The 25,946-nt window shown below is 45.6% G+C and overlaps 1 protein-coding gene across 4 annotated transcripts in view; it reads left to right on the top strand.

Moving 5' to 3' along the window:
* The first annotated feature begins 5,568 nt into the window (after positions 1 to 5,568).
* The window catches only part of EGFR (epidermal growth factor receptor), a 185,752-nt gene continuing 165,374 nt past the window's right edge, over positions 5,569 to 25,946 (top strand). For all 4 annotated transcript variants that reach the window (XM_012648783.1, XM_012648784.1, XM_012648785.1 and 1 more), the window contains exon 1: positions 5,569 to 5,897. In XM_012648783.1, coding sequence (XP_012504237.1) covers positions 5,810 to 5,897 — 88 coding nt within the window. In that variant the 5' untranslated portion in view covers positions 5,569 to 5,809. The remainder of the gene's footprint in view (positions 5,898 to 25,946) is intronic.

A 25,946-nucleotide genomic window follows, 5' to 3' on the forward strand; every position in this document is an offset into this window, starting at 1 on the left:
CACTTTAAATATATCACTCCTTTCTCTTTTTGTTTGCATGGTTTCTGAGAATAAGTTGGGTGAAATTCTTTTCTTCTCTCTAGGTAACTTCTTTATACCTTCTCTATGGTAAGATTTTTTTTTCCTTTAACTGCATTCAAGAATTTTTCCTTCATCTTTGATTTTATAAAATTTAAATATGGAATTTTTAGGTATAGTTTTGTGGGGTTTTTTGTTTTGTTTTGTTTTTTTCACTTATCCTGCTTAGTGTTCTCTGAGTTTCGTTAATCTGCGCTTTTGTATCTGACATTAATTTGGGGGAATTTTCAGTATTATTGCTTTAAATATTGCTTCTGCTCCTTTCTCTCTTTTTTCTCCTTATGATATTCCCATTATATATAGTTATCTCACAGCTCACAGTTCTTGAATATTGTTTCCTGGTTTTGTTTTTTGTTTTTTCGGTTTTGTTTTTGTGTGTGGGGCGGGGGGCAGTTTGTCTTTTGTTTCTTTGCTTTTCGGTTTTGGCAGTTTCTATCCAGGTATCTTCACTTTCAGAGATTCCTTCCTCGGGCATGTTCATCCAGGCTAGTAACAAACACCTCAAAAACATTCTTCATTCCTGTTACAGTGTTTTTGATCTCTAGCTTTCTAAAACTCTTTCTTAGAATTTCTATCTTTCTCCTCACATTGTCTATCTGATCTTGCATGCTGTCTACTTTTTCCAGTAAAACCCTTAACATTTTAATTATAGTTTTGTTAAATTCCTGGACTGATAATATCTTAGTCCATTTTTGTTGCTATAATAGAATACCACAAACTGGGTAATTTACATTAAAAAATAAGTTTATTTAGCACATAGCTCTGGAGGCTTGGAATTCCACCAGCACGGTACAGGCATCTGGTGGGGGTCTTGTTGCTTTATCATAACATGGTGGAGAGTATCACATGGTGAGAGGGCAAGAGAAAGGGAGCTTACTTTTATAACAAACCCACTCCTGTGATAGCAACATTAAGACAGAGGGATTAAGTTTCCAACACATGAACTTTTGGGGGACACATTCAAACCTCACAGCAGTTAATTTTAACACTCTTGCCATATCTGACTCTGGCTCTGATACTTGTTCACTCTCTTCAAACTACATCTTTTGTCTTTTATTATGCCTTGTAACTTTTTGTTAAAAGGTGGCCACGATGTACCAGGTGAAAGGAACTACGGAACAGACCTTTAGTAAGGCAGTGAGTCACCGGGAGGGAGGCACTGCGTAGTCCTATGATAGGTCACCTTCTTTTAGTGAACCTGGACCGTGGACTTCACGAGTGCTTCTGGGGTCCCTCTCCCCACGTTGATGGTCCGGGACGGCTGGAGGGGGATGAGCTGTGTATTTCCCTTGCTCCCAGCAGGTAGGTGCTGATAACACCCCAGCAGGTTAGGCCTCTGGTGAAATAGTCTCTCCTTAGGGCAGATCTTGTTAAGAACAGAAGGCTCTGTGTGCAGCTGGCTCTGATTATGATCCTCTCTCCTACCCTTTCCCAGGTAATTTAAATCAGTCATGGTAGTTTTTTTTTCATAGATTTGAAAAGCTTTTAGGTTGTTACTAAGTTTAGAGTATAAACCTGGGAAAGAGGTTTTATTTACATTTTAGTATGGGATAGAAAGCCACCTTGATACAAATTTAATTTCCAAAATAATCTATATTAAATGAGGGTTTTCTGATCTGTACTTTGTGTTTAGCTACCTTTTTTATATTTAAAAAATTAAAAATTAAAATTATGTTCTGATTAAAAAAAAAGAATAGAAGGCTCTGACCTATTTCAAAATAGTTCCTTTTCCCCTCCCCCGCCAGAAGTGTGATGAGATTTTTCTCCAGTATCCACTGCGAGGACCTGGCAGAGCTCTTGCCTGTAAAACTCACAAAAGTGTGTCGTACCCTCAGAGCCGCCAGCTCTGAGCCTGCAGCAATCGCTGGGCTACAGCACAGGCTTTCCTACCGGGCACTGGCTCCCTTGAGGTTTCTGCTCCTGTGCGTCGTGCTTCTCTGCCTGTCTGCCTCTCTGATTCACAGGGCAGTGGTTTGCTCTGTGACCCCACTTCTCTGACAGCCTTAAGAAGAGCTGTTGATTTTTCAGTTTGTTCAGCTTTTTACTTGTTGCTAGAATGGGGTGCCAATCCTGCTTTCTAAAGCGACAGGTAACCCTCAACTCTAGAGATAATGAAGCATAGCAATCACAAAGGGGAAACTGTTTCAGCAGTTTTTTGTCAACATATTATCCCTGAAAAAGAAGTTGCTTCTTCCATACTCTGCAAGAGATGGGTCTCAGCTCAGAGTCAAACGCAAATGACTTGACTCAAAAGGAAAGAATGAACGGTTTCCAAACCACGGAAGCCTGCCCCAGGAGTGCCCCTGAACCCCAGCAGTGGCCACACTAAGGTCAGGGACCCTGCCCCAGGAGTGCCCCCAAACCCCAGCAGTGGCCACACTGAGGTCAGTGGCCCTTACCTTACAGAAATAGGTGATTCATCCTCACAGGACAAAATTCCAAGGGTATAAAAGGACAAACAATTGAAAAATAAGTCTCCCTCCAGCTCCTGACCCCCAGCCACCTAGTTCTCCTCCCTGAGGCAAGGCTGTTACCTGATTCTTGTGCCTCCTTGAAATATATCCTTGGAAGAGATGCTAAGTGAACGTATGTTTAAATGGAAACTTAGTTTAGAAGTCATGTTCTTATCAAATTTTAGGATTGGAAGGGATCTATTTTAGTCTTTAATTCATGACCTCTATTAGTACTTACCGCTCCTGCATGAAAATCTTTCTAAAGATGAAGACACCCTTTCCACTATGAAATAGCTCATTCCACTTTTGGATAGCTCCAGTAGTTTTCAAAAGATAGTTTTTGAAATTCTAAAATCTGCCACTCTGGTTTATCCTCATCAATCTTTGCTTTGACCTCTAAGGCCAGAGAAAACAGGTGGTCAAATGCCTCTCAACTAAAATGGAACTTAGAATATTTGAAGCCCTTATATCTTCCCCCTGCCAAATAACCTGTTTCCCATACCCTTCCACAGAATGTGTGGTTTTAAAGAATTCAGAGCTATGTTCCTTCTACAAAAGACTACACTCTTATTCAATATATTCAGAAACTTCTTCTAAGAGGATAACCACTCATCGGAGAAAAAAAAAAAACAGTTTCTCATTTATAGCTGACAAAGGGAATGAACAGTCTGTATCATGAAAATTTATAGACAGGAGATTCATTATGGGAAATAGGGGAGTCTTAGTATACACTTGTTAATATGGGATGCAAGGAGGCTTTACCAAGAATTTTTTTGGCCAAGCAGAAATTTTGTTATTACTTGCTCTAACAAATTTCCAAGATATTATGAAATAGAATTTGGGATCCTGATGTCACCCTTTATCTCAGATTTAGGAGAGTTGTAGTATGAAAGAAATAAAAATATGACCCTGACTTGGGTTCAAAGCTGGCCTCTCATACTAGCGAGTCTGCTTGGAGACTTTGGCCCGGTATTTAACCTCTCCAAGCCCAGAGATTGCCCTGGAGCAGCTCCTACGCTGGGCCGATCTGTGCAAGATCCCTCTGTGCTCTCCGGAGGAATTCACGTCTGCCAGCTCAGTCGTGTAGTTTTTTATTTAACAAATAACGTAGTTATCAGCATGCTCCAGGTATCTGCTAAAATCTACAAAATCTACTTGAATGTCAGTTTCTATATCAAAGCTCAGAGGAGAAACCTTACAGGCGTCCCCATTAAGATGTTCAGCAAGCCTATTCCTCTCCATTCGCTGGAATCCATCCCAGTACTGGGCTGAGTGTGTCTGAAAAGTGTCCCATTGCCTCCTGGAGTAACTGTTTTCACAAAGCTCTGTTTCTTAAGCCGCCACCGGATCACTGAAGAATGTTGTAACAACAGTGCCACGAAGGCCACTGCTTCATAGCACCACAGTGACAGTGAGAACCCTGATGCCCTCAGGCATGGTCTTCTCTTTGGGGACTCACAAGAGAAATTCCTACGTAGTCTTAAAAGTAGCTTAAATTGATTTGTGTTGTGACTTGTGCCACTGATCATATTTCCTTGACTGAAAATATAGTTTAGAGCCAAATTTGTGGCCCTCGTTTGGTGAATGCACGGGACTTCACTGTATTCAAATCTTTTAGGAGACTCACTCCTATCTTCATTTTATGTTTCACTCTTGTGTTTCCTGTTTGCCTTTCTCTAATTTCTGCTTTCTGCTTTTGTATTTCTTTACAAACTGCTTTAAGTCCCTGTATGGATTGTGTGGAGGGAACCAAACACATGGCCTGCCTTCTTCATCCAGGGGCTAAATGAAGCATCAGTGGTTGCCCCATTTGTTAAAAGAAAGGAACAAAGTATTTACTCAAATTCACAGGAAAAGTTGTTACCCTGCCCATGCCCTGGTAAAACCGGCCATTCAGGCTGCAGCGCTCACATGCAGGCACAAGCACAGCGCTGCAGGGAAAGGAAAAATGCGCATTGCGCCTCCCCCGCCCCCTGCCCCCGCCCCGCGCCCCCAGACAGGGAAGGCCGGTCTTTAGCTCCACTTAGTTAGGCTTCTGATTCCTGCTAGAGAGGGGAGATCAGCGTTGAGCCAGGCCCAAGGTGTGACCTAGTGAACCTTCTGAGCAGAGAAGGGGATTGTTGTCAAAGGGGCCACAGGACATTTCTACTGGAGGAGAAGGAACAGTGGGACGGGAAGGATTTAGCTGAAGTTTTTGCAGCCCAAAGAAGCTTAGTTTCCTTTAGCCAAATCCTTCCTGAATTTCCCTGGCATTTCTCCTGCCTGAGTTACGGGGCAGTGGGGCACTTAGCCTCTCTAAAAGTGTCTCCACTGTTGTTAGTGTCAAGCCTTTATTTCAAGCGCTTCACTTTTGCAAAGTAATTTACCTCACACATTTGCTTTCAAAGTACCCGGGTTGGTTGCAACAAACAAACTGTCTCTTTGCCAGGAGTTGGGTGCCCTCATTCCAGACGACTTCGAGAGTGCTCGACAGGGTCTGAAGGACCCTCAGATTTCGGAGCACACCCCCGCCCCGCGGGCGCGGTGAGGGCCGCCAGGCCAGCCTCTGACTCTCACTAGGATCCTGGGTTGCTGCTGGGGAGTTGGGGACCAGAATAAAGGAACAGTTTCCCCAACAATGTCATTATCCGACGTTGGCTCCGGGGCTCAGCCAGTTTGTCCAGAGCTGTACAAGTTTGCTTTGTAAACAAAAGGAGGGATGGCGGAAGGGGACCCTGCCATGGATTTGGCTCGACGTAGGGCCACCGGGACAGCCCTGCGAGTCCGCGGGGGGACCAAGGCCTGAACAGCGGTGCCGGGAACGCCCTACTCGGAAATTGGCTCCTGAGGTCACCCGCTGCCCTCCCACACCCGCCCTCCACCGGCCGCTGGGCCCGCGAGGGTCCGCCGCCGTCCACCGCCCCCGGTTGCTGCTGCCTTCGGTGCGCGCGGCCGGCTCTTCCTCCCTCCTCCTCGCATTCTCCTCCTCCTCTGCTCCTCCCGAGCCCTCCTCCTCCGTGGTCCCTCCTCCTCCCGCCCAGCCTCCCCACGCCCGGCCGGCGCGAGCGAGACGTCTGGGCTGTTCGGCGCAGCGCGGCGGCAGCAGCCTCCGCCCCCGGCCCGGTGTGCGCGCCCGCGGCAGGGCGGCCGAGTCCCGAATCGCGAGCCCGGCGGCCGCCGCCTCCAGACCGGAGGACAGGCCACCTCGGCGGCGTCCGCCCGAGTCTTCGCCTCGCCGCCGCCGCCTGCCTCCGTCCAGGATTGACTGGGGCGAGCCCGGGCGAGCTCCCGGGGCAGCGATGCGACCCTCCGGGACGGCCGGCGCCGCGCTCCTGGTCCTGCTGGCTGCGCTGGTCCAGGCCAGCCGGGCGCTGGAGGAAAAGAAAGGTAAGGGCGTCCCGCGCCGCCCGGCCGCGCACCGGCGCACCGGCCCGGCGTCGCGCGCCTCCGCCCTCCTTTCCTGTTTCCTTGAGGATCAGCGGCGCTGCTGGCGGGGCCGTGGGAGGAACTGGACGTTTCGCTTCTGGGCTGGGCGAGTCAGCGGCGGCCCGAGGAAGGGAGACGCAGGGCAGCGGGGCTGCGGGCGGGGCGCGGGGACGGCCGCCGGCCGCTCCTAACTTTCTTTCCTCACTTGCCTGCCTTCCTGCACCCGGGCGGCGTCCGTGGGTGAAAACTCGGTGCGGGGCGGGCGCCGGGCGGCTCGCCCTCCGGCATGTGCGCCCAGCTATCCGCCCGAAGGGCGAGGCCGGGCCGGGGGGCGCGCGCCCAAGGCGGGGGCGCGTCCCAGCCGCCGAGGCCGCGTGGTTCAGGGAGGCTGAGGACGGACCCGCGGAAATCCATCCACCCCTCCGCCCTCCCGGGACAGGCGGTTTCCTGCGCGGACCCTGCTCACCTCCTGCCCCGCCCGGTGTCACACTTCACCCCACACGCTGGCCAGCCTGGGTCCCAGCCCCGCTCGCAGGTCCCTGCAAGCCCTTTTCCAGGGTGTGGAGCTGCAGCCTTGACCTGGGAGGCTGGGAGAACTCGTCTTCTCACTGCCTCCCTGCGGCTACCGGGAAGGGGTGGTGCGGGCGGTGCTTAGTTTCCTAGTTTCAGGAGCGGGTGGGGGCCGACCGGCCCCTGGGGCGCAGACCCCAGCCCCTCGCCCGGCGCGCCGTGGTCTAGCTGTGTCCGCCCGCCCGGGGCCCGCGGCTCCCCGCAAGGCCGGAGCTTCCTCCCCCGCAGCGCCCGCGTGTGAGGCGGGGGTTTCCTTGGGTGACCGCCCCCCGGCGACTCCGAGGCTTGCCCCCCGCGAGCAGCCCTTGCATTGCATCGGCCTTGCGGCCGAGCGGGACCTAGCTGTCGCCGGCCACCGCGGAGGGACGTCTGGGTTCCTGTGCCGAACTCCCCTGGAGCCGAACTCGTCCCTGCCGTCGCCACGGTTTCTCAAAATGGGGCTCCCAGCAAACTTTCTCCTCGAAATCCCGAGATTGAGATTGTCTCTTTTGGATGTTTCTTTTTGCTTTTTGAAGAATTTGACATTGGGCCAAGCAAAATATTAAACTTAAAAGAAAAAACCGGATTGGTGTCCGTGGTTCACTTCTGCCAAATGTCCAGACGGAGCATGAGCGAGCCTGGCTTCGTGACTACCGTCCATAAACCCACTGGACACGAGAGACATGCCTCAGAAGGTTTAATTGCACAGTTTCAAAATCAAGCGGCCCAGACTCCAAGAGTCAGGTCCGTACTTGCCGTTGATGTCACTGGGTAGGGAGCTGGGGTTTGGTGCTGAGCGTGGCCTTTGGGGGAGTGGGGAGGCATAGAACAGTGGTTCCCAGACTTCGCTGCATGCTGGAATCACCTGGGATTTTAAATAATCTGAACAAGAGTCCATGTCTGGCTCCTCCCCCCCACACCTCTCTCCCACATTCTGAATTAATTTGGAGGGATAAGAGCTGGGCATTGGAACTTTTAAAAGCTCTTCAGGCGACTCTATTGGGCAGTCAGGTTTGGGAATTGCTGGCGCACAGGAAAGATCGGTAGGGTGTCCGGGAACGATTACATGCCAGTGTAGGAGCTCTCTTGGAACATCTGGAGTTTTAACAACCTTGCAAAATACAGGAAAGAGGGAAAAGGCAGGCTTCGAGTTCAGTAATGAAGGATTGGTCTTTCCACAGGGAGCTGGTGGGGAGATTTCCCCTCCACTTCGCTGCAGGGCTCCCCTCCTCCCTGCCTGGGGTGCCCAGGAGATTGTGGCCTGCCTGGGACATAGCAACAGGGTCCTCCTGGTCATGTGCCACCTCTGTCTCTGCTGGAGAGACCTTTCTCCTTATTTTAAATTAAACACTCAGAGTGCCTCCAAAGCATCACTTTTCTCACTCCAGAAATGTTCCCAGCCTTTGATGTTGCTCCTTTGAACACCACTATTAGTGGTTGGAGATTTGTTTCTGAGAAAAGTATAAATACCACTTAATTTGCCTGTGTATCCCATATTCAACCAAAAAAGAATGTTTCTGAATAAAATAGAGTAGGCGAACAAATACTGTTAAAGTAACAGCAATACTAAATTTTAGGTGGCAAATTATTAATGCTAGGAGATGAAGTCTTTGTACAATCAAATTCAGTGTTTTGTTCAAGAAGATTTATTCATGTTAGTGAGGGTTTTGTTTGGTTCTAGAATATGGTAACTTTGACTTAACTGTACTTAGAGCTAAGTACTGTCAAACACTGTTTTAAATGTCCTTTTTATCCTCACATCATGTGAGGTGGATACTCTCAGTGTATATGGGGAAACTGAGGCACAGAGAAGTAAAGTGACTCTCCCACAGCTAATAAGAGGCAGAACCAGAATTCAAACTTGGGCCTTTGGCTCCAGATCCCTCCCTCAACCTCCGAACTCCACTGCCTTGAGTTCTGGTATCCAGAGAGCCAAGTCAGGTGTGTTTGCCTGTCGAACAGCAGATGCTGGAAGGGGAAAGGGCTCAGGGCATGGCTGGTTAAGATGGGCGCCTTGTTTGAAGCTTGAAACAGATGACTGCCGTTCGGTGGCCGGCCCTTGGCTCAGGGTTCCTCCGTCCTCGCTCTGGTTGTCAAGTCAGTGAGTATGGAGATGGCTTGAGGGCTGTCGAGCAAGCCCCTTGCTCTTGAAAGCAGAGGGAGAGAGGTGCTGCTCTGGAATAGATCCCAGGTGTTACTCCAAGAGTGTGGGCGTTCAACCTAGTGAGCTTTGTAGAGATGAACCTGCCCCGGCCCCACGTCTCGAGACATTCCCATTCAGTAGGTCTGAGCTGTATCAAAGAGAAACAAAAGTGGGGATTTTAATGGTATCCAAAGTGAAGAATCACCACCCTCCTTTCTCCAAGGAGATCAGATCTAGAAAGCCCAGGCCTGGGCTGGCAGCCAGGGGTCTTTCTTCTCATTCCAGCCCTGGGGGGAAGGGGGACAAGTCACTGAGAAGCTCCAGGCTTCTGAGTCCTCATTTCTGAATTCACTGACTATTTACTGGGTGTATAGAATATGCCAGACACTAAGTTAAAAGGGGGATATAGCCTTAATGGTTTTTACTGTTGCCTCCAGAAATGTGATTCTTTAAGCCGCTAATTAAATATTATTAAGTTGCTTTTCAAATCCGAAAAGACCGGTGTGGTCTGCCGTGGTGTGTGCCCACGCTGCTGTAACACAGACGCGCACAAACAGGAGATAGCTCCAGTAGGCTTTTAACAGTCATTTCTGGCTTCACGTATTTAGTTTCGTAATTCATAATTTTTCAAATACTTATTCTGAATTTGAAGAAGCCATTCGCCACAATCCATTGTACTACATAATTACCCGTGGTCCCTGTGACAGCATTAACATGTTTTGAACTGTTTCTAGAGGTAGTGTCAGTAAAGATGAAGGATTCTGTTTGAAAAGAAAATACTCTTTGCTTTTTCTTTGATCTAAGTTCCAGGGCTAGCAGCTAATGTCTGAAACTTTTTTGACAGGAGTGACCAATCAACTCTAATATTAAAGACAATTGATTTTTATGACTATTTAAGGGGAGGTGGCCCAGACTGTTGCCCACATCCTGAAATAGGGCCGGCATCGGAATGGTCAGAACACCCAGCCTGTTGGACCCTGCTGCAAAATAACTCGGCCCTTGCGACGTGGCTTGCTGTGCAGGTGGTATTTGTGTGTGCGTGTGCTTTGATTTTGACTTAGTGAGTACAGTAGTAACGGGCTTATTTATGTTTAGGTTTTACCAGTAGGGTTATGTTTTGAGAAAAGTTCAAAGTTTTAGAATATGGCTCGTCCATACATTGTTTCCTTGTAAATACAATTTTAAAAGCTAGCTTCTGTCTCTTGGATCCATTCCATTTTGTTTTCTTCTGTCACTTATGGACATTTGAAATTACGGTAAGAAACACGTTTCTTCTCAGTGAAGCATCACCAGTTTATTCTTAAACCACCAACATGTGTGAGTCTTAGTTTGTTCATGAAGACCATCCCCACTTCACATGGCAGTGTTCCTCCACACCTTCTTTTTAATTTTCTTCCTAAAAGCTTGAATTTTCCAAGAAAACTCTAGCTGTTGGCTCTCTGGATAGCATCTCAGGATTGTCTGCCGCTGGGCCCGTGGGCACTGGCTGGTAGTGTGATTTTGGGCAAGAATCCAGGCTTTGAGACTTACTCAAATAACTGGTTTATCTGTAATTTTCACTTTTTCAGAGTTGTTTGGTAAAGCTTCCTTCCTGCACATTTAGACAGATACACTCAATGCAATTGTCTAGAAAGTTCCCTGAGCCAGCTGGGGGTGGGAGGGATAGTCGAGGCCAGTGAGGGTATGTTTGCGAAGCCTCTGGAAAGTAAGTGCTGGATTTGACATTGTAATCCCCAAAGGCACTGAAGGACAGTATCAGATGCCTGGCCCCGCTGCCTGAGCATCTGTGAATTGCATATGCTCAGAATAAATTTTACTCCTACCAATTTCAGCAGCTTGCTTTAGAAAGTGATATGTGAAGGGTAACGTGGGTGGATAGAATTTGCCTCTCTACTCCAAGTTATATTCCATTCTGGGAGGTTCTCAGGGAGAGACCCGGAGTCCAAGTGTCCTTTCTGACTGTATCTGGAACTTCTTATTGAAAAGAAGCCCGAATTCCAAATCAGGGGGCAGATGATTAGATGAGAATGTCTTGTGCACAGCTCTACATGTACCTGCAATTGCACCATTACTAGTGGGCCAGCACACGTGGCCCCGATTTACTATAAATAATCACATAAGTTTACCACTATTGTTTGCCCTTGGAGTAGAAGGACAAATATTGGTACCTGTTACAACTTAGGCTTTCATTTCCATTTTTTCTTTATGTTTGAGCCACGAAGAGCAATGAGCATTCTTCCCTCTGTATTTTGAGATGTAAGGATGAATTGGACTTGGTACTTGCCCTTGAGTGTCTGGAAGTCAATTAGGGGAAGAGAGAGCTAGAGATGATATGTGTAAAACAATGTCACAGAAGCAATGATAGAATTCTCCACAGGATAAAGGAAGTCTTTCGAGATCAGTCATTGCTTCTAATTCTACCTGGAGAGGAGAGCAGGTTTAACCCCAAATGGAAGGGATTACTCATTGGAGCCTTCAAAGAGCTATTTGGTTATATGGTTGTTTCCCCGGAGAATAGGACGTGAAGGGCACTACAAGAGAAGTGCTAGTAATTCAGCATGACAGGAAGAGAAGGAATAGTGGTGAGGTGACATACAACTCATAGAGAGCTTTGTCATCCTCACTGTGGCTCTGGGTTTTGTCCTGTGTGAGTGGGGAGTCACCGTGGGACTGACATGGTGCATCTGGTGTTTTAGAAAGCTGGTTCTAGCAGCAGTGCGGGGGTTAGATTGTAGGGTCAGCAGTGGAAACAGAGAGATCCATGACTTTGTGCAAGTGACTCTGGGGTTGACCAGAGGCAGGACGGATTGATACACGTGGCCAGTACAAGAAATAGGGAATCCCAGGACAACACCCAAGCTTCTGACTTGGAAGCCTGGATAGATACTAAATCCAGTCTGAGAGGCTGGGAAGTCAAGGAAATTTTAGTGAAGGGAATGGAAGGAAGTCAAATACGAATTCAGCTTTTAGATATGTTGAGTTCGAAGTGCTCAGGTGGAACAGTCCAGGAGGCAGTAGAATACGCAGGTCTGGAGCCCAAGAGAGCAGTGTGGCCTTGACTTGTCTTTCGGTCAGATATTTCCATTGCAGTCATTGTCTTTGTTCACAGAAAGCCCAGCTCCTGACGGCCTCCTGACTCTGCTGTCTCATGGCCGCTGCCAGCGTCAGTGTGGAGCCCGCTGGGGAGCTGCATTGCCACCTGCTTTCTCAATCGGGCCCCTGCCTGGTTGCAGTTGCCAGCAACTGCTAGTGTGTGGTGCCTATTAGTGTACGGCTGCAGGTCCTTGCTGGGGATCCCTGTTTCTTATTTAAGACAGCATCAAATTATTCAAGTTTTTTTGTATTAGTGAATGAGCCAAAAAGAGTAGGAGATGAATTTTTCTCCTTTTTCTTTTCTTTTTTCTTTTTTTTCTTTTAAGCAATAGCTTTGAACTTTGTACCTTATAATCACCTGCCTTTGAAAAAGAGAATGCCTTACTGCACCCCAGATCAATTGGATCAGAATTGCTGGAGAATGAGCCTGACACACACATTTTTTAAAGCTCCCCGGGCAATTCTGAGGAGTGGGTTAAGTGTCGTATGTAGCTTGTAGCAGAAGGAATTTTGTCTTTGTTCTCAGAACCCCCATCTCTTACTGATCTCATGAGCTTCTTCAAGATCCAGGGGGCAGCTTTATATTTCATTAGTTTCAGAGTCGCATTTCATTTTCGTGGATTAGTCCATTAGAAGTTTATTATGGCTCAGAGTATGGGCCCGGGACAGCGGCAGCCACCCCTGGGAACCTGATAGAGATGCACGTTCTCAGACCCCACCCTGGACCTCTGAGTAAGATACGTGGACGGGCCACAGTTTGTGGCTATAAGCCCTCCAGGGGATTCCGACGCATGCCCCAGTTGGAGAACTGCTCACCAGCTGCAGGTACATCTCCTGCTGGGGTCTGGATAGACCAGAGGGACAAGAGAAGTGCACCTGTCCTCAAAGGTCTCACACGGGAAAGGCTCAACAGTGAGAGAGAAAGGCGTTCTCCTCCCTGTAAGGCGATGTTTTATGACAGATGTGGTTTGGGGTTTCAGTTGGAGCCCAGAAGAGGGTCTGACTAATTCTACCTCTGTAATAGGGGTAATTTCTCAAAAAGGGAATACTTAGGTAGGCCTCAAAGAATGGGATTTTCACCTGGCCTCCAGGCAGAGGGAAAAGAATGAGGAAATACTTGTAGGCCCTGAGCTCCTTCAGCAAACTCTCCAATTCTTGCCATTTTTGTAAATGCAAAGATCTTACTATAGCAGATGCTAAGGTTTTAGAATTTCCTGCTTTATTTTTCTAAACTACTACGAGGAGACTTACAATGTCAAAAGTAAAGTTCTGGAGAGGTGATGCATTCTACATTTAAAAATTAAAATGGTCTTTTTTTTTTTTTTTTTTGTGGAAGTAAAAACTGGATATGTGAAGAATTGAACTAGAGTCTAGATTGTAGTTGATAGCTTTACCTTTCTCCCCAAGAGCATGATTTTTCCCTAAAACTTGTCGTGAATAAGCAAACTTGTCGTGAATAAGCAAAATGACTACGTAAGTCAGAATTTCTGGAGAATGAGCCCGACACACACATTTTTTAAAGCTATGTAAGTAGTCACCCTTTGTTTAACACCCTTTGTTTTACACCCTTTGTTTAACTTTTGCTACAGAAAGTAAAGAGAGAAATGAAAAAGTTAGCATAAATCTAGATACAATTACATACATGTTAAATCACACTGAACTCAGCAAATGTCCCCCGTGTTAGTTGAGCTACTGCTCCTTATGAATTAGAAGAAACATCTATTCCCTGATTCAGTGCTGAAAATTGTACATACTTACCTGTTTATTTGCAGAGATCATTTGGTAAAATGTGGCAGCTGGTGTTACCTTGTGTACTCAAGCCCTTATGGAAAAGGAAGCATTGAAGGAAAGCCCACTGCTTACTTTCCAGTTGTGTTAAGAACGTTGGGAGGGATTTTATTTTAAAAACAGAAATGTAATACCTGACGATTTTACCTCTGTGGACAAGCAGGCCTGCACTCTGGGAGATGTAATGATTGCTTTAGCAGTTGCCTTGCCCTATATTCGATATCGTTGTGACTCTTTGCTAAGGTTCTTGCCTTTTACTCCAAGTTTTGGATAAAATTGATGTGTTGCGTATTGTCTCTTTGACATGACAAACTGACATTTGTGTGTGAAAAACTGTGCTTATTTTAGCTCCTTTACTCAAATTCTCCATTGTTTTAGTGTCTGGAAAAAAAACAAATCATTTATTGAATTTGTGCAAGTGCTTAAGGACAGGCGAGTATGTCCTGAGAATTTCTGATCATTGTATGCAGGATTTCAGAAAGTTTTCAAAAAATGTTTTTAAATGTCAAAAACCTGGTTTTGTTTATTTAACAGCAAACATTGGATACCTAAAAGCTGTAGTGAGATTTAATTGTGATGGTTTCTCTTCATTTGCATAGTTATCGCCTAGTTCATTCTCATACACTATAAGCCATTGTAAATGCTTAAAATCATGTTGAACAAGATAAATTTGACAAACTATTTTAAGTTTGTTCTAGTGCTAACTTGCAAGATATGACTTCTACTAGATTTTTTTACTACAGTATATTTTAATATAGTATTAGAAAGTTAAAGTTACCTTTTTATAGGAAACAAGAACCCTAGAACTGCCAGTTTCATGCACTTTTGATTAAGTCCAAATTAATGATGGGAAAACAAAAGGTGGTTATTGCAGAGTTATTGTCACCTGTTGCTTTTTAAAGTGCTGCTTTTAAGGGACTTTTAAATATGGTGCATTTCAGAACTTTTTCTTGGCTTCGATTTGCTGCTGTAAAGTTACCAGAGTATCAGAAATTTCATCCTTATAGTTACCTCTTGATTTCTTCCTCTCTGCTGACATTTCCTGGTGCTTTAATAGACTCTAAGCATGGAACATATTTATGAGTAAGAATAATGTATTGCCTTAATGTTTTCTTTCTTTTCTTCCTTCCCTCCCTCTCTTGCTCCCTCCCTCCCTCTCTCTTTCTTTCTCCTTCCTTCCTTCCTTGTTTTTCTCTTTTGTACAAGCTGTTACAAATTAGCCTCCACAGAGAAAGAAAAGTTTTGGTAAATGACTGGATATGACACTTTGCAAATGACTGCAAATAAAAAACTTTGTCAAATGGCTGTAAACATATCCTATATAATTTTTGAAAGTTAGAAAGTGTCAAAGACATTCAATGTTTGTGATTATACAAGTGTGCATATATAGGTATTGTTCCCTGAAAACTGGTATTTCTAAAGTTTTTCTTAGTACGTGGCTTAATGTATTTTGTCCTGTAATTTGTTGTTAGTTATAATGAGAAAGAGGTTAGAATCTACCCTCTGAGTTTCAGCTTCCACAAAATAACTAGATGATTCTAAGACTCTTTCCAGTTGAAAACATCTGTGAAATTAAAAGCAAATCTAAATTCATGCAAGATACATATTTAAACATGTTGATAATAAATGTGCTCTCCCTGTAATTTAGATGCCAAAACATTGATGTCATAATAATAATAGCACCTTGTATTTGTACAGCACTTTACAGTTTACACAGTACCTTAATATCCATCTCTTTGAGCATCTTAACAACCCTCCAGAATTGGGATAATTATTCACATCTGAAGGTGAGGGACCTGGCTCAGAGCAGTCCTGCAGTTTGCCCCTGGTCACCCGGCAGCCAACATTAAAGCACCGGGTGCTTTCCTGCTGTGCAACCCCATTCCCCAACACGTGAGTCCAAGGTCCCCGAGACCTCTCTTTACTCCTCCTTTGAGGCTTAGTTGTGTTTTTTTTTTTAAGCTAAAAATGATGCCTCCTATTACTTTTAGTCCTGTTTGTTAATCAAAAGGCTAACAAAGTATTCTTCAAAATTTATTATACTTCTATTAGTAATGCATAATGCCCTTCACAATTTCTGTCTATTTCTGTACATTTTCTGTCTCTGTATATTTCTCTTCTGTTTTGGTTCCTTTCTCACTTTTCCTCTTCTTATGAAGTATTTTTTAGAGCCAAGTCTCTTATGTATGTGTTATAACTGCCCATTTTATAAGATGCAGGGAAATGAATTTGTGAGCCTTGAAAACATTTACTTTAGAAATTAGAAGTTTGACTTTATAACATCATGTCATAAGCTTCTATAAATTTTTCAGGCCTATAAATATTTGCAGGAAAAAATGAGGGGAGAAAGCACCTCAATTCAGCGTTGGGTCAGTTAGCAACGCCTGTGGGGAAGTGCGGTAATTCACTGACATAGATCTGCAAGAGTCATCTCTGTGATCTAAAGGAAAGCACACACTTAAACTCATTAGGGTGTGAAACAACTATCATGAAACGAGACAAACTTAACAAATAGTGTGGCCCTCCAGGAGTGTTCATTTTCTGTATCAAACCTTTTACGAGAAGCCACTCTGGCTGGGATTATACTTGCAAGCATTGACTTTTAAGGATAAATTATTACAAATATCAAATGATTCACTTGGAGGGGCTTTGTTGGTTGAGGAATGGAATGTGGGAATGTGATGTGAGCAGAACTCTCACTGATGGTGAAATACCTGTCCCAGAAGAAATTTAAAAATGCAGCGTTCAGTGTTTATTTTCCTCCACTAGGAAGGAAGGACTTTTATTTTATTTTTTGTTTTTTTTTGGTTATTTTTTATTACTAACATAGTGAAACTTTTCAGTACTCCAGCTGAAATTCCCCCAAATCACATTTCTATTTCATGATTTGAAAGTGAAATGGGAAAAGTCCTGTGTTCTGGCTGAGTAATTGATCTTCAGTTGTTATCCATGTACTGCAGGCTTAAAGAATATTGCTAGGAGAACACATTGATTTTCCAGGCCTGGGCTGGCATGTCTCTTGTTGAATAAGTAAACCTTTCCAGTACACAGCCAACGAGCACGTTGATTTCAAGGCAGCCTTAGTCACTGGGCCTCTGAGTCTTGCAGAAGTTGCTTGGGCCAAAGCTCTGCCATTTACCTCAGTCAACAGAAGTCTGCTCAGCCGAGGAAGAACCGAAAGTTGAGCCATTTGGTGAAGTGGGACAACATAGAGTCAGCTAAATGAGTTGCCCGGTTTTTCACTTTACTTTTACCCTTTAAAGACTCTTTCTTGTTTTAATGAAGAGTTAGTGATGTGCCTGGTTTTGGGGAGAGACAGGTGAATGGTAAAAGTCCAAGAAGAATGGACGACATGGGTGGTTATCTGAGTCCATCTTTCCTCATGGTAGAGTATTGTTCTGAAAATCTTGGCTGGAAAAGCTAGGCTTTTAGGTTTGTTGGGCAGTGGCTACTAAATATTCATAATGTTGGTCCGTAGCAAAAACCAGACATTTGAACTATGGCCAGGGAAATCAGTAGCCATGGATTCAAGGCCTGTACCTGCTCACGGAACCGATGGCCACGGAGTGCCAAGGAGAGCAGAGTCGCCAATAGTGTATTTTCTCTTGCAGCTTTTGGAACTTTATGTGCGGTTTCTTTATTCCCTCCTTGGTGAAGGGAAAGTTTAGGGTTCCTTGGATTTGATTTTGGGGAGATGTTGGACTTTTTTTTCCTCCCAGACTTGCATTCTTTCCAAGTGACAAGAGAAGAGGTAGAATGTGGTGTTGAGCACAGGTGTGTTGAATGCACCTTGGCGTCCTACTAGAAGTTTTACAGGCTTGGTGACTTCTGAACACAATTTACAAGGTTGATTTTTAATTAAAAGAGAACCTCTAGGTACCACACAGTGTGACAGCCATGGTACTGATCTTGTGATCGTCACACGTTCCATTCACAAGATGTTCTGCCAAGAAAGGCCCCTGTTAAGTGTAAGAGTAGTCTTAAAAGTAGCAGATAATAGTTAATTAATACCCAGTGATTGTGAAATGAGACATCAAACATACCAACTTAGCAGTGTCATCCTTAGAGGTAGAGAGAGGATGATTACCTCACTAGTCCATCTCTACCTGAAGCAGCAGCTTAGCATAGCAGGGTGGAGGTTAAATGGGCCTCTGAGGGAAAACATTATGTCTAAAGATGAATTTTCTTTCACAAAGAATTTGCTCCAGTGAAGTTCCTTCTCTGTGTGGGGCATCGCCAGCACACGCGTCTCCCGAGCCTCAAACGTGGAGCGAGCAGAGGCCTGGCATGATCCAGGGCGTTCTGGCGTCCTGGGGTGAACGTGAGTCGTGGCATAAATAGCCAGGACGTGTTCACAGTTTGGCACATCTGACTCCAGATAAGTGACTGCGCTTGCTCCCGGCCGTGGAGGCTGGTGACCGCACCCTCGTCTGGTCTCTCGCTGTGGTGGGCTTTTTGCTGGCGGGGATGGCGTTTGCCAGCAGAGCCTTCTGCTCGCCGACCGATGCCGTGTGGTGCTGCTTGGCAGAGTCGACTCTCCTAGAGAGTCTGTGTCCGTTTATGTTTCTTCTGGCTGTGAAGTAGGACGCTCGTGTCATTTATTAACAGTGGAGACAATGTTTAGGAGTTTCTTGGCTCAGGGAGGGCAGAGGGGCCCTGGGCCACCTCCTCAGCCAGGAGCTCACTGCAGCGTGGGGAGCAGGGCTCGTCAGGCCCAGGGAAGCCCTGGAATCACGCCGCTCGTAAAACAAAGGTCTCTGTGCCTGGACAGATGTCTGAAAACTTCCGCTGACTCTGAGTATGTCCTAAGTTGTTCTATGTGTCATTTTCTTAATCTGAAAAATATTGTCATCAGCTACTAAATGTATTAGATCAGTGATTCTAGGATGAATCATTACTAACATTCAATAGATGACTTTTTTGTTGTAGGAAAAGCCTGAACTTTCTTGTGTCTATCCTCTATTTGATGTTAAATTTTTTATAAGTAGGAGAAACAAAAAGTGGTCGTGGGACTAAAGCATGAACACAGAAAACAATAAATGTACCAAAAAAAGACCTGCTGCTATGGGGTGCTTTTTTTTGGTTTCATTCAAGTCATTTGTTAGCCTTTGCCCTCCTCCGGACGCACAGGGAGGCGCTGTGCCGTGCAGGTGGGGCAGACTCGTGGAGCCACACTTCCCGCCGGGAACGTAGGCCCCGCCTGGGCTGCAGGTGATGGTGGCCGAGGCAAGTAACCGGCGAGTCTCAGTTTCCTCGTCTGTGGAATGAGGGTGATGATGGCACTCACAGGGCTGCGGGGAGGACAGAATGAGGTGGCTGGTGTAGGGGCCGGAGCCCCTTCCGTGTTGGGTGGCGCTGTGGCTGTCAGAAGTGCTGCACTCGGACCTTTGTGGGCCCTGTTGTGGGAGAGGAGCCTCAGGCTGAGCAATGTCACCGTCCTTACCCGAGGCCATCCATGAGGGGAAGCGGGCCTGGACTCTCACTGGAGAGGCTGGGCTCCTGAAGGCTACACGATTCCACCCTGACGTCCCTCCCGCGTCCCGGCTCCTCAGGAAGTCCCCACGGCCTGCCGGGCAGGAGGAGCCTCAGCCCCCCCCCGACTCAGCTCGCCCCTTTGGTGACTGAGCGGTGGCCCCGCTGCAGGACTCGCAGCACCTCCAGCTAATCCTCTTTCCTTCTGTGGTGGGTCTTACTGTCCCTCAAAAGAGTATTGTCAGTTTGTGTCTGTAGTCCCGGGCTGGTTTTTAAAAGACTCTTCAGTTCACTGTGTCACCCTGATGGTTTCTTCCTGTGCTATTTCCAGGTTGGGAGTTGTGTTACGGCTGCTGGGAAAGGCCATTTCTCCTTTTGTTGTCTTGCTTGGCCTTTCTCCCCCACCACGGTGAGCACACGCAGTTCCCAGGGGTCCCGCCTGAGTCATCATGGTCCCTGCAGGGCTGGGCCGCCTCACACCCCACCAGAAGGGGTAAGACACACCCTGCCTGGAGCATCGGCCCTTCCGGGTCTGCTGCCGAGCGCTGCGCCTGTGCCCTGTTTCTGCTGTTACTTAATATCAGATCAGGAATTAGTAGAGCTGTGTCAGGAGTCGTTTAGTGCACTGGTGACCAGATTTGAGCTAGTCCAGGCTCATACCCAGGGATGCCGTTTTCGTCTGGGCTCCATCATCCTAATGTGCGTAGGTTTCCTGTATCTTCACCTGGTTCATAATAAGAAGGCCTGCAGGTGTTATGTATGGAACCATAAAAATGCACCAGTTATCTATCTGCCTTTTTATCTATCATCGTTCCCTAATTGCAAGGTCATAGACTGGTCACGATTAACATATGCTAGAGACTTGCTCTTTCCTACCAGCAGCATATAAAAGTTATTTTTAAAGTTGTTTTAAATCTGTGAGTAAAAATAAATTGCTTTGCTGCAAGAAACACCAAAAATGGAAAAGCTAACAGTTCAAAGCTGATCATTTATCTCACGGACATTGCCAGTGGCATAGTCGTTTTAAACAGTGAGTGATTTATTAGATACTAGATTTGCAAATGGGCGGACGGGTGACCGGACCCGTGTGCCAGCGCCCCTGTCCTCGAGGTTTCAAGGCTGTAACGCACAGCCGCGGGAGGGAGCCCGCTTGGTCATGTTCGTTCCTTTTGAAAACCTGGAAGCCATGAAGGGACATGACCTTTGAGCCTACCACATAAGCTTTTGTTGGGAAAATGTTTTATTTTCTTTGAATATTAACATTATGATAAGCATTTTTTAAAAAAATGTTAAGGAGAAAAAATGTGTGATGAGGAAGAAAGAAATAAAAACGTTAACTGTTGTACTTCCCTAGGTAATGTTTTTAAGTGTTAGATTATTCACTTTCAAAACACATTTCATTTGTTTAAACTTAATATTTTGATCTTATTTTTCTCCAGTAATAGTATTTTATTGAAAAGAGAAGTTAAGATGAGTTTTTTGTAGTTCTTAGAAAATCATACTAAAAACAAAACAGAAGACTGACCACCTTAAATACAAATAGAAGTTTGCTGCAATAACAAAACTTTTGTTGTTAACTTTTTATTTTTAAAGAATTACAGATTCATAGGAAGTTGCAAAAAAAATCTATAGGGAGGTACTACGTACCCTACCCTCAACTTCTCCCACTAACATCTTAGTAAAAAGGTTTCGTATATTTATCTTAGCATTTTTATGTAATGTTAACTTAGGCCAAAAGCTCTCTATTTTAATTAGCGTCTGATGTGATATTATAGAAATCATAGCCTTTCACAATACTATTGGAAGTTAATTTTTTAAGTGAAATTTTTTGCTCTTTAAGGTTTGAGGGCCATGAAGGTATGAGGAGGACAGGGAGGGAGGGAGGGAGGACACAGGTGGGTGGAAAGAGAGAGGGAGGCTGAATAGCTGGGCAAACAGACACCTCGTGGTTTTTGGATTAATTTACATGTGCTAAGTTTATATTCTGCCGAAATCCCAAGTGTGTGTGTGTGTGTGTGTGTGTGTGTGTGTGTGTACGCACGCGCGTGCCACTCTATCCATCCTATATTTATTTTCATCTGCTTGGTCTGTTTTTCCTTCTATATTTTAAGGATGGGAAAGCTGGTGAGGCTGTGTTTCCTGACTTAGGTGCAGTTTGCACAGATTATTCATTTGTTGAAAAATTCATGGACCTGTACACTTCTGACTTGTACATTTTTCTATGTATATGTTATGTTGTAATACAAATTTTAAAAATATATATGGTGTCCCTGTACCTTCAACCACTTGGTAGAGGAAATAGAGAACCTACAAAGAAAGCCAAGATTTTATTATAAATCTAGACTCTCAAAGAAAGTATTGGACTTTAAGTTAAGACAATTCATCTATTCTTTCTTTTGGTATAAATGACCAAAGAATCTCTTAAACTCAAAGTGACATTCCTCTTAGGGTTACTGCAGTTTACTCTCAGTTGATTACAAGTAATTTTAAAATAGGGTTTGAAAGAAGGTAGCAATAGGTAACATCCTCCTTTTGCTCCTTTACGTGTGCATAAAACCCACCATGGAAAGCCTCCTCTTTTCACGGGTATCCACCGACTGCGGGCACTTTGCAGGACAGTGCCTTTGGGGGCAACCGCAGCCCCCTGTCTCATCTGCTGACTCCCAGCGTCGGCTGCTGGAATATGGGAGCCACATTCAGAACGACACAGGGAAAGGGGACAGAAAATGAACCCTGGGTGAAGGAAAGCTCCCGATGCACACGCACGAGCTTACCACAGATCCCCTGTGGAGCTTCTGGAGCCTCCCCACTCAGCATCAGTCCTGAGCCCTGATCCTTACCCCTATTACGTTGCACAACCATAAGCTATGTTTGCTAGACCAGCAGGGGCAGTTTATTTTAATAGATTGGTTTAATTTGACAGAATCTTATTTGCATGTTTCATTTTCATTTTTCAGCTCAGTTCAACTCAATAGGCATGCATTAAATTCCTATTGCATACCATGTCTGAAGGTAGGAAAGACAGGAAAAAGCTGCTGCATGCTGGGCTACCTGGTCAGAAAACATCACCTCTGTCCCAGGGAGCCCATGGTCCAGGCATCCACTTGTTCTGTCCCGTTCCCGAAAGCAAGAATGTAGCTTCAGTTGGTTTGTGAGAACTTCAGAACTGAAAGAGTGGTCACAAGAAGCCAGAATAGGGTTCGCTAACATGCACGTGCATGAATGTTAAGTGTAGCTCGGCTTTGCAGAGCACTTCCCAGAGGCCTTGGCACACTGCATCTCCTCTGAATAACGGAGTGAGCAGAGCCTCGATTCCCGTGTGAGCTCTTCACCAGGGCCATACCGTAGACAGCAAGCTTCAAGCTCCTGTCCTCACGTAGGACCAAATTAGTCTTGAAAATCTGTGTACCCTCTTCACATTTCCAAGCTGACATCAAATATTGGTTATCCTAAGCTTAATAGTTGCGGGAGATACAATTTCAGTTATATGGTGAAGCTGGTTCTCATGGTCAAAACAGTCAACTCAGATTCACGGTGGAAAACCAGGAAGATGCTGGCTTCTTTTTTTCTGATCAGAAAGCTTATTGACACCTTCCTCAGGAGATCTATCTCCATCCTGAACTCTGACTCCAGCTAAGATGGCTATTTCGATACATTGTGCACAGGTGGGGCCCTCAGTGCGACTGCAGGTGTCCAGCATTGGGCAGGGGCCTGGTTAGCTGCTCTGTGCTCCGGCTTTGCCTTAGTGTGGCACCCAGCAGGGGCTATGCTGCAGTCCTGCAGCGCTTCAGACTGAAGAGAGGCGAGAGGTGTGCCTGGATTTTGGAAAGCAGGAGAAGGGGGCTGTGCAGGGGAAGGTGGGAAGGAGACCCAGAGCCATGGCACATTCAGGTGGGTCAGTTTTAGGAAAGAGGAACGTGGAAGGTGAGAACCTGGAAATTGATCTGTTGTGCCCATGCTCACTGCAAGGTCGCTGTGGACCCCCAGGGGACACGCACCCCCGCTTGAAGACTGCTCACTTGATTGGAAGGACGTTGGCAAGGTGGCGGCGTGCAAATGATGTGTGAGGAAGCTCTGGAGGAATCCCACCTGCCCGGAGCGCTTGGCCCTTCTGCAACAGGGCAGCCTCCCAGAGCGGGAGGCCGGGGCAGTGACCAGCAGAAGCCCATCACGCGCGTTAGTTTACGCGCAGCCAACGCGTGCTGAGCGCCTCCGGCCGCCTGTGCTCCCTTGGAGCACGCACTGTACGTGGCCCTGCCCGCAAGGAGGTTATCAGGCAGCAGTGGCACAATTATGGAACTGCTCTGAAGTCTTTTTCCCAAACTGGGGAGCCACAATGTACTCATGGGGAAGGGCTTGAGGATTTTATCAGATTTTTTACATTTTGTTCGCATTGAGGAAAATTGAAATTCTTTTCAACTTATATGCAGATTTAACTGTTTTGTAGCAGTGAATCACAGTCATCATGCATGAGGGTGTGTGTGTAAATACAATAATATCATTTTAAACTATCACTTCTTAAGGAAATTAAGAAGAGGAAAGAAGAGCTGTTATTTTATATTTATCCCCACATTTACCACGTGCTTTCTTTCTCTTAGTGCCTCAGTTCTGCACTGCCTATCCCCAGTGGCCCGAAAACAGTTGCCTCTAATGCTTCCCTCAGTTTTCTGGTTGTTCATGGCGGGGCCCGTCTGGTGCCAGGTGCTCAGTCGTGGCCAGAAGCAGAAGTCCGGGTGGAATTTCAACAACGTTAGACCTTAGCTCCACAGTCAGTTATTCTCAGATTGAAGCTCATGGAAATTATCGCTCCATGAAAAGGATCCCTACGATATGCACGCCCTGGACACAGCGGGTCTTGGAGGAACACGTTGGTTGGCTGTCTGTCTGTTCCACATAGTACTGTTTTATTAGGGACGTCAGTAAGGATGTGTTAGCGTATGACCTGCTCCTTAAATGCTTGGCTGACATTTGCATAGTGAAGATAAACTAAGGATTCCGAGTTCCGTTTTGTCCCCTTTGAGGGGAGCCTGGAAGCCTGAGGTGGGGGTGCGTGGAGGAGGCAAAGGGTGTGGAAGCCGCACGAAGAGGCAGAGCGACTGAGGATGCTGGATGGGAAAAAGAGGGACTTCAGGGGCCAGATCTGCCTTTGAAGGTTGGCATGGAGAAGAGGCTGGAGGGCACAGAGAGGCAGAAATCGTTTCAGATCGGGAATCCAGAGAGGCACGTGCTTTGTTAAAGGACAGCTCCTTGGTCCCTGGAGGGGCAGAGGCTGAGCTGGCGTGTGTGGGGTTGTACTCAGGGTGGGGTTGTTTACGGAGAGTGGGAACAGAAGGCCTGTGAACACTTGAGTATGCAGGTGTTTAAGAAATAGGTGGTGTGCACCCCGTTTCTTTTCATGTTCTCAATTGTCACAAGTGGGTGCGAACGAAGCAGCCCATGCACTGTGATTCCAAACAGGCAAGCAAACTGGGGCCATTTCTAAGCTGTTGAAATGAGGGAGTGCTGGGCAGAGAAATGGGGCCCTCTTGGAGTTTCCTCTTAATTAACAGCTAATTAAGCTCTGGCACGTGACTGTTCTCTTGACTCTGTTCTCTTAACTCGTACTCTGATGGTAAAGCAGAAATTCAGAATTCCCTAAATGTGTCACAGTTTGTAAGCAACTGTTTTGGTGTAGGTTAGGATCGGTGCTGTATCTATTGGGTCTTCTTCCAACAGCAGAGTAAAGTCGCTCATTGGAAAGTTTTATTGCGGGTCGCCTGAGTTTTCTGCATCAAGCTTGGAATCTAGCCACGTGGCAGTCAGAAGAATAATTGTGTACCCCTAAACCCCAGGAAAATATTAATACAATAAGTGGATTATACCTCTGCAGCTATACTGCCTACAAACTTTCTATCCTGCACTTCTTGAAAGCAATTATTAATCCTGAGGCCCACAGCTGAAGTCAAGTAGAATTCAGAGATAATTAATAAGAAAAAGGTAGAGGCGGAAGAGCTGCGTAATTATATAAGTCCTCTGATATAACTGGAAAATTCTTTCCATTAGAGAGCAGCTTTGGTAAATGCAAACTGGGTAAATTAGACCTTTGCAATTTGTTTTAGTCATCACTCTTTTTATTTCAGAGCTGGTTTAAAATATTACAAAGCAACATTTAGAAGTACTTTTCTAACTCTTGTCTTTACCCTGGATTTCATCCTTGGATTACTAAATAAGTGGAGAGAGACTTTTCTTTGTTTTCGTTTTTCAGTGTCTACTTATAAAACATGTTTTTTGAACTACTATGTTTTTGTGACAACATGTGTTTTCCCCAGGAAATCTCAGGTTAACATTAAATAGGCACTGGATGTTTATCTGATCTTGTTTATAGGAGCATGAGAAATTTTTAACCTTTGTATATACTTTATTAACTAGGTAAGAGGTCATTAGAACATTTAGAATTCCGTGCCAAACTCCAAAAATTATCAGGTGAAGTCTACTGCATTCTGCATCAGAAGATGTTTGTTATTCACTTAGGGATAAAATTAGCTTCAGGAGAAGTAGGACGTGTAGTCCCATTGGAAATCTCTTCATTCAGTGACAGAAACCCTAACAATGTGATGATCTCTCCCCAAGTTAGAAAGATCACTCTGGATCACAATAGTAGAGGACTTTAGTAAATCCAGTCTGTGTCTCTTTCGTGAGTAAGTGCTGTGACAATACACACACGATGGCAGGGTCATTGATGATGGGCAGAAGTCATATAAAAAACCAGGGAGTTTTTCTTGTTGATTTTTTTGAGTTCTAGATAGATTCTGGTCATCAGCCCTTTATCAGACGTGTAGAGAGCAAATATTTTTTCCCATTCTGTGGGCTGTCTATTCACTCTAATGATAGTTTCCTTAGCAGTGCAGAAGCTTTTTAATTTGATTAGATCCCACTTATTTATTTTTGTTGCTGCGGCAATTGTTTTGGGGTTCTTCTTCAAGAAT

This window comes from Propithecus coquereli, unplaced genomic scaffold, assembly GCF_000956105.1.
Source record: "Propithecus coquereli isolate 6110/MARCELLA unplaced genomic scaffold, Pcoq_1.0 Scaffold294, whole genome shotgun sequence".
Taxonomy (NCBI): Eukaryota; Metazoa; Chordata; class Mammalia; order Primates; family Indriidae; genus Propithecus; species Propithecus coquereli.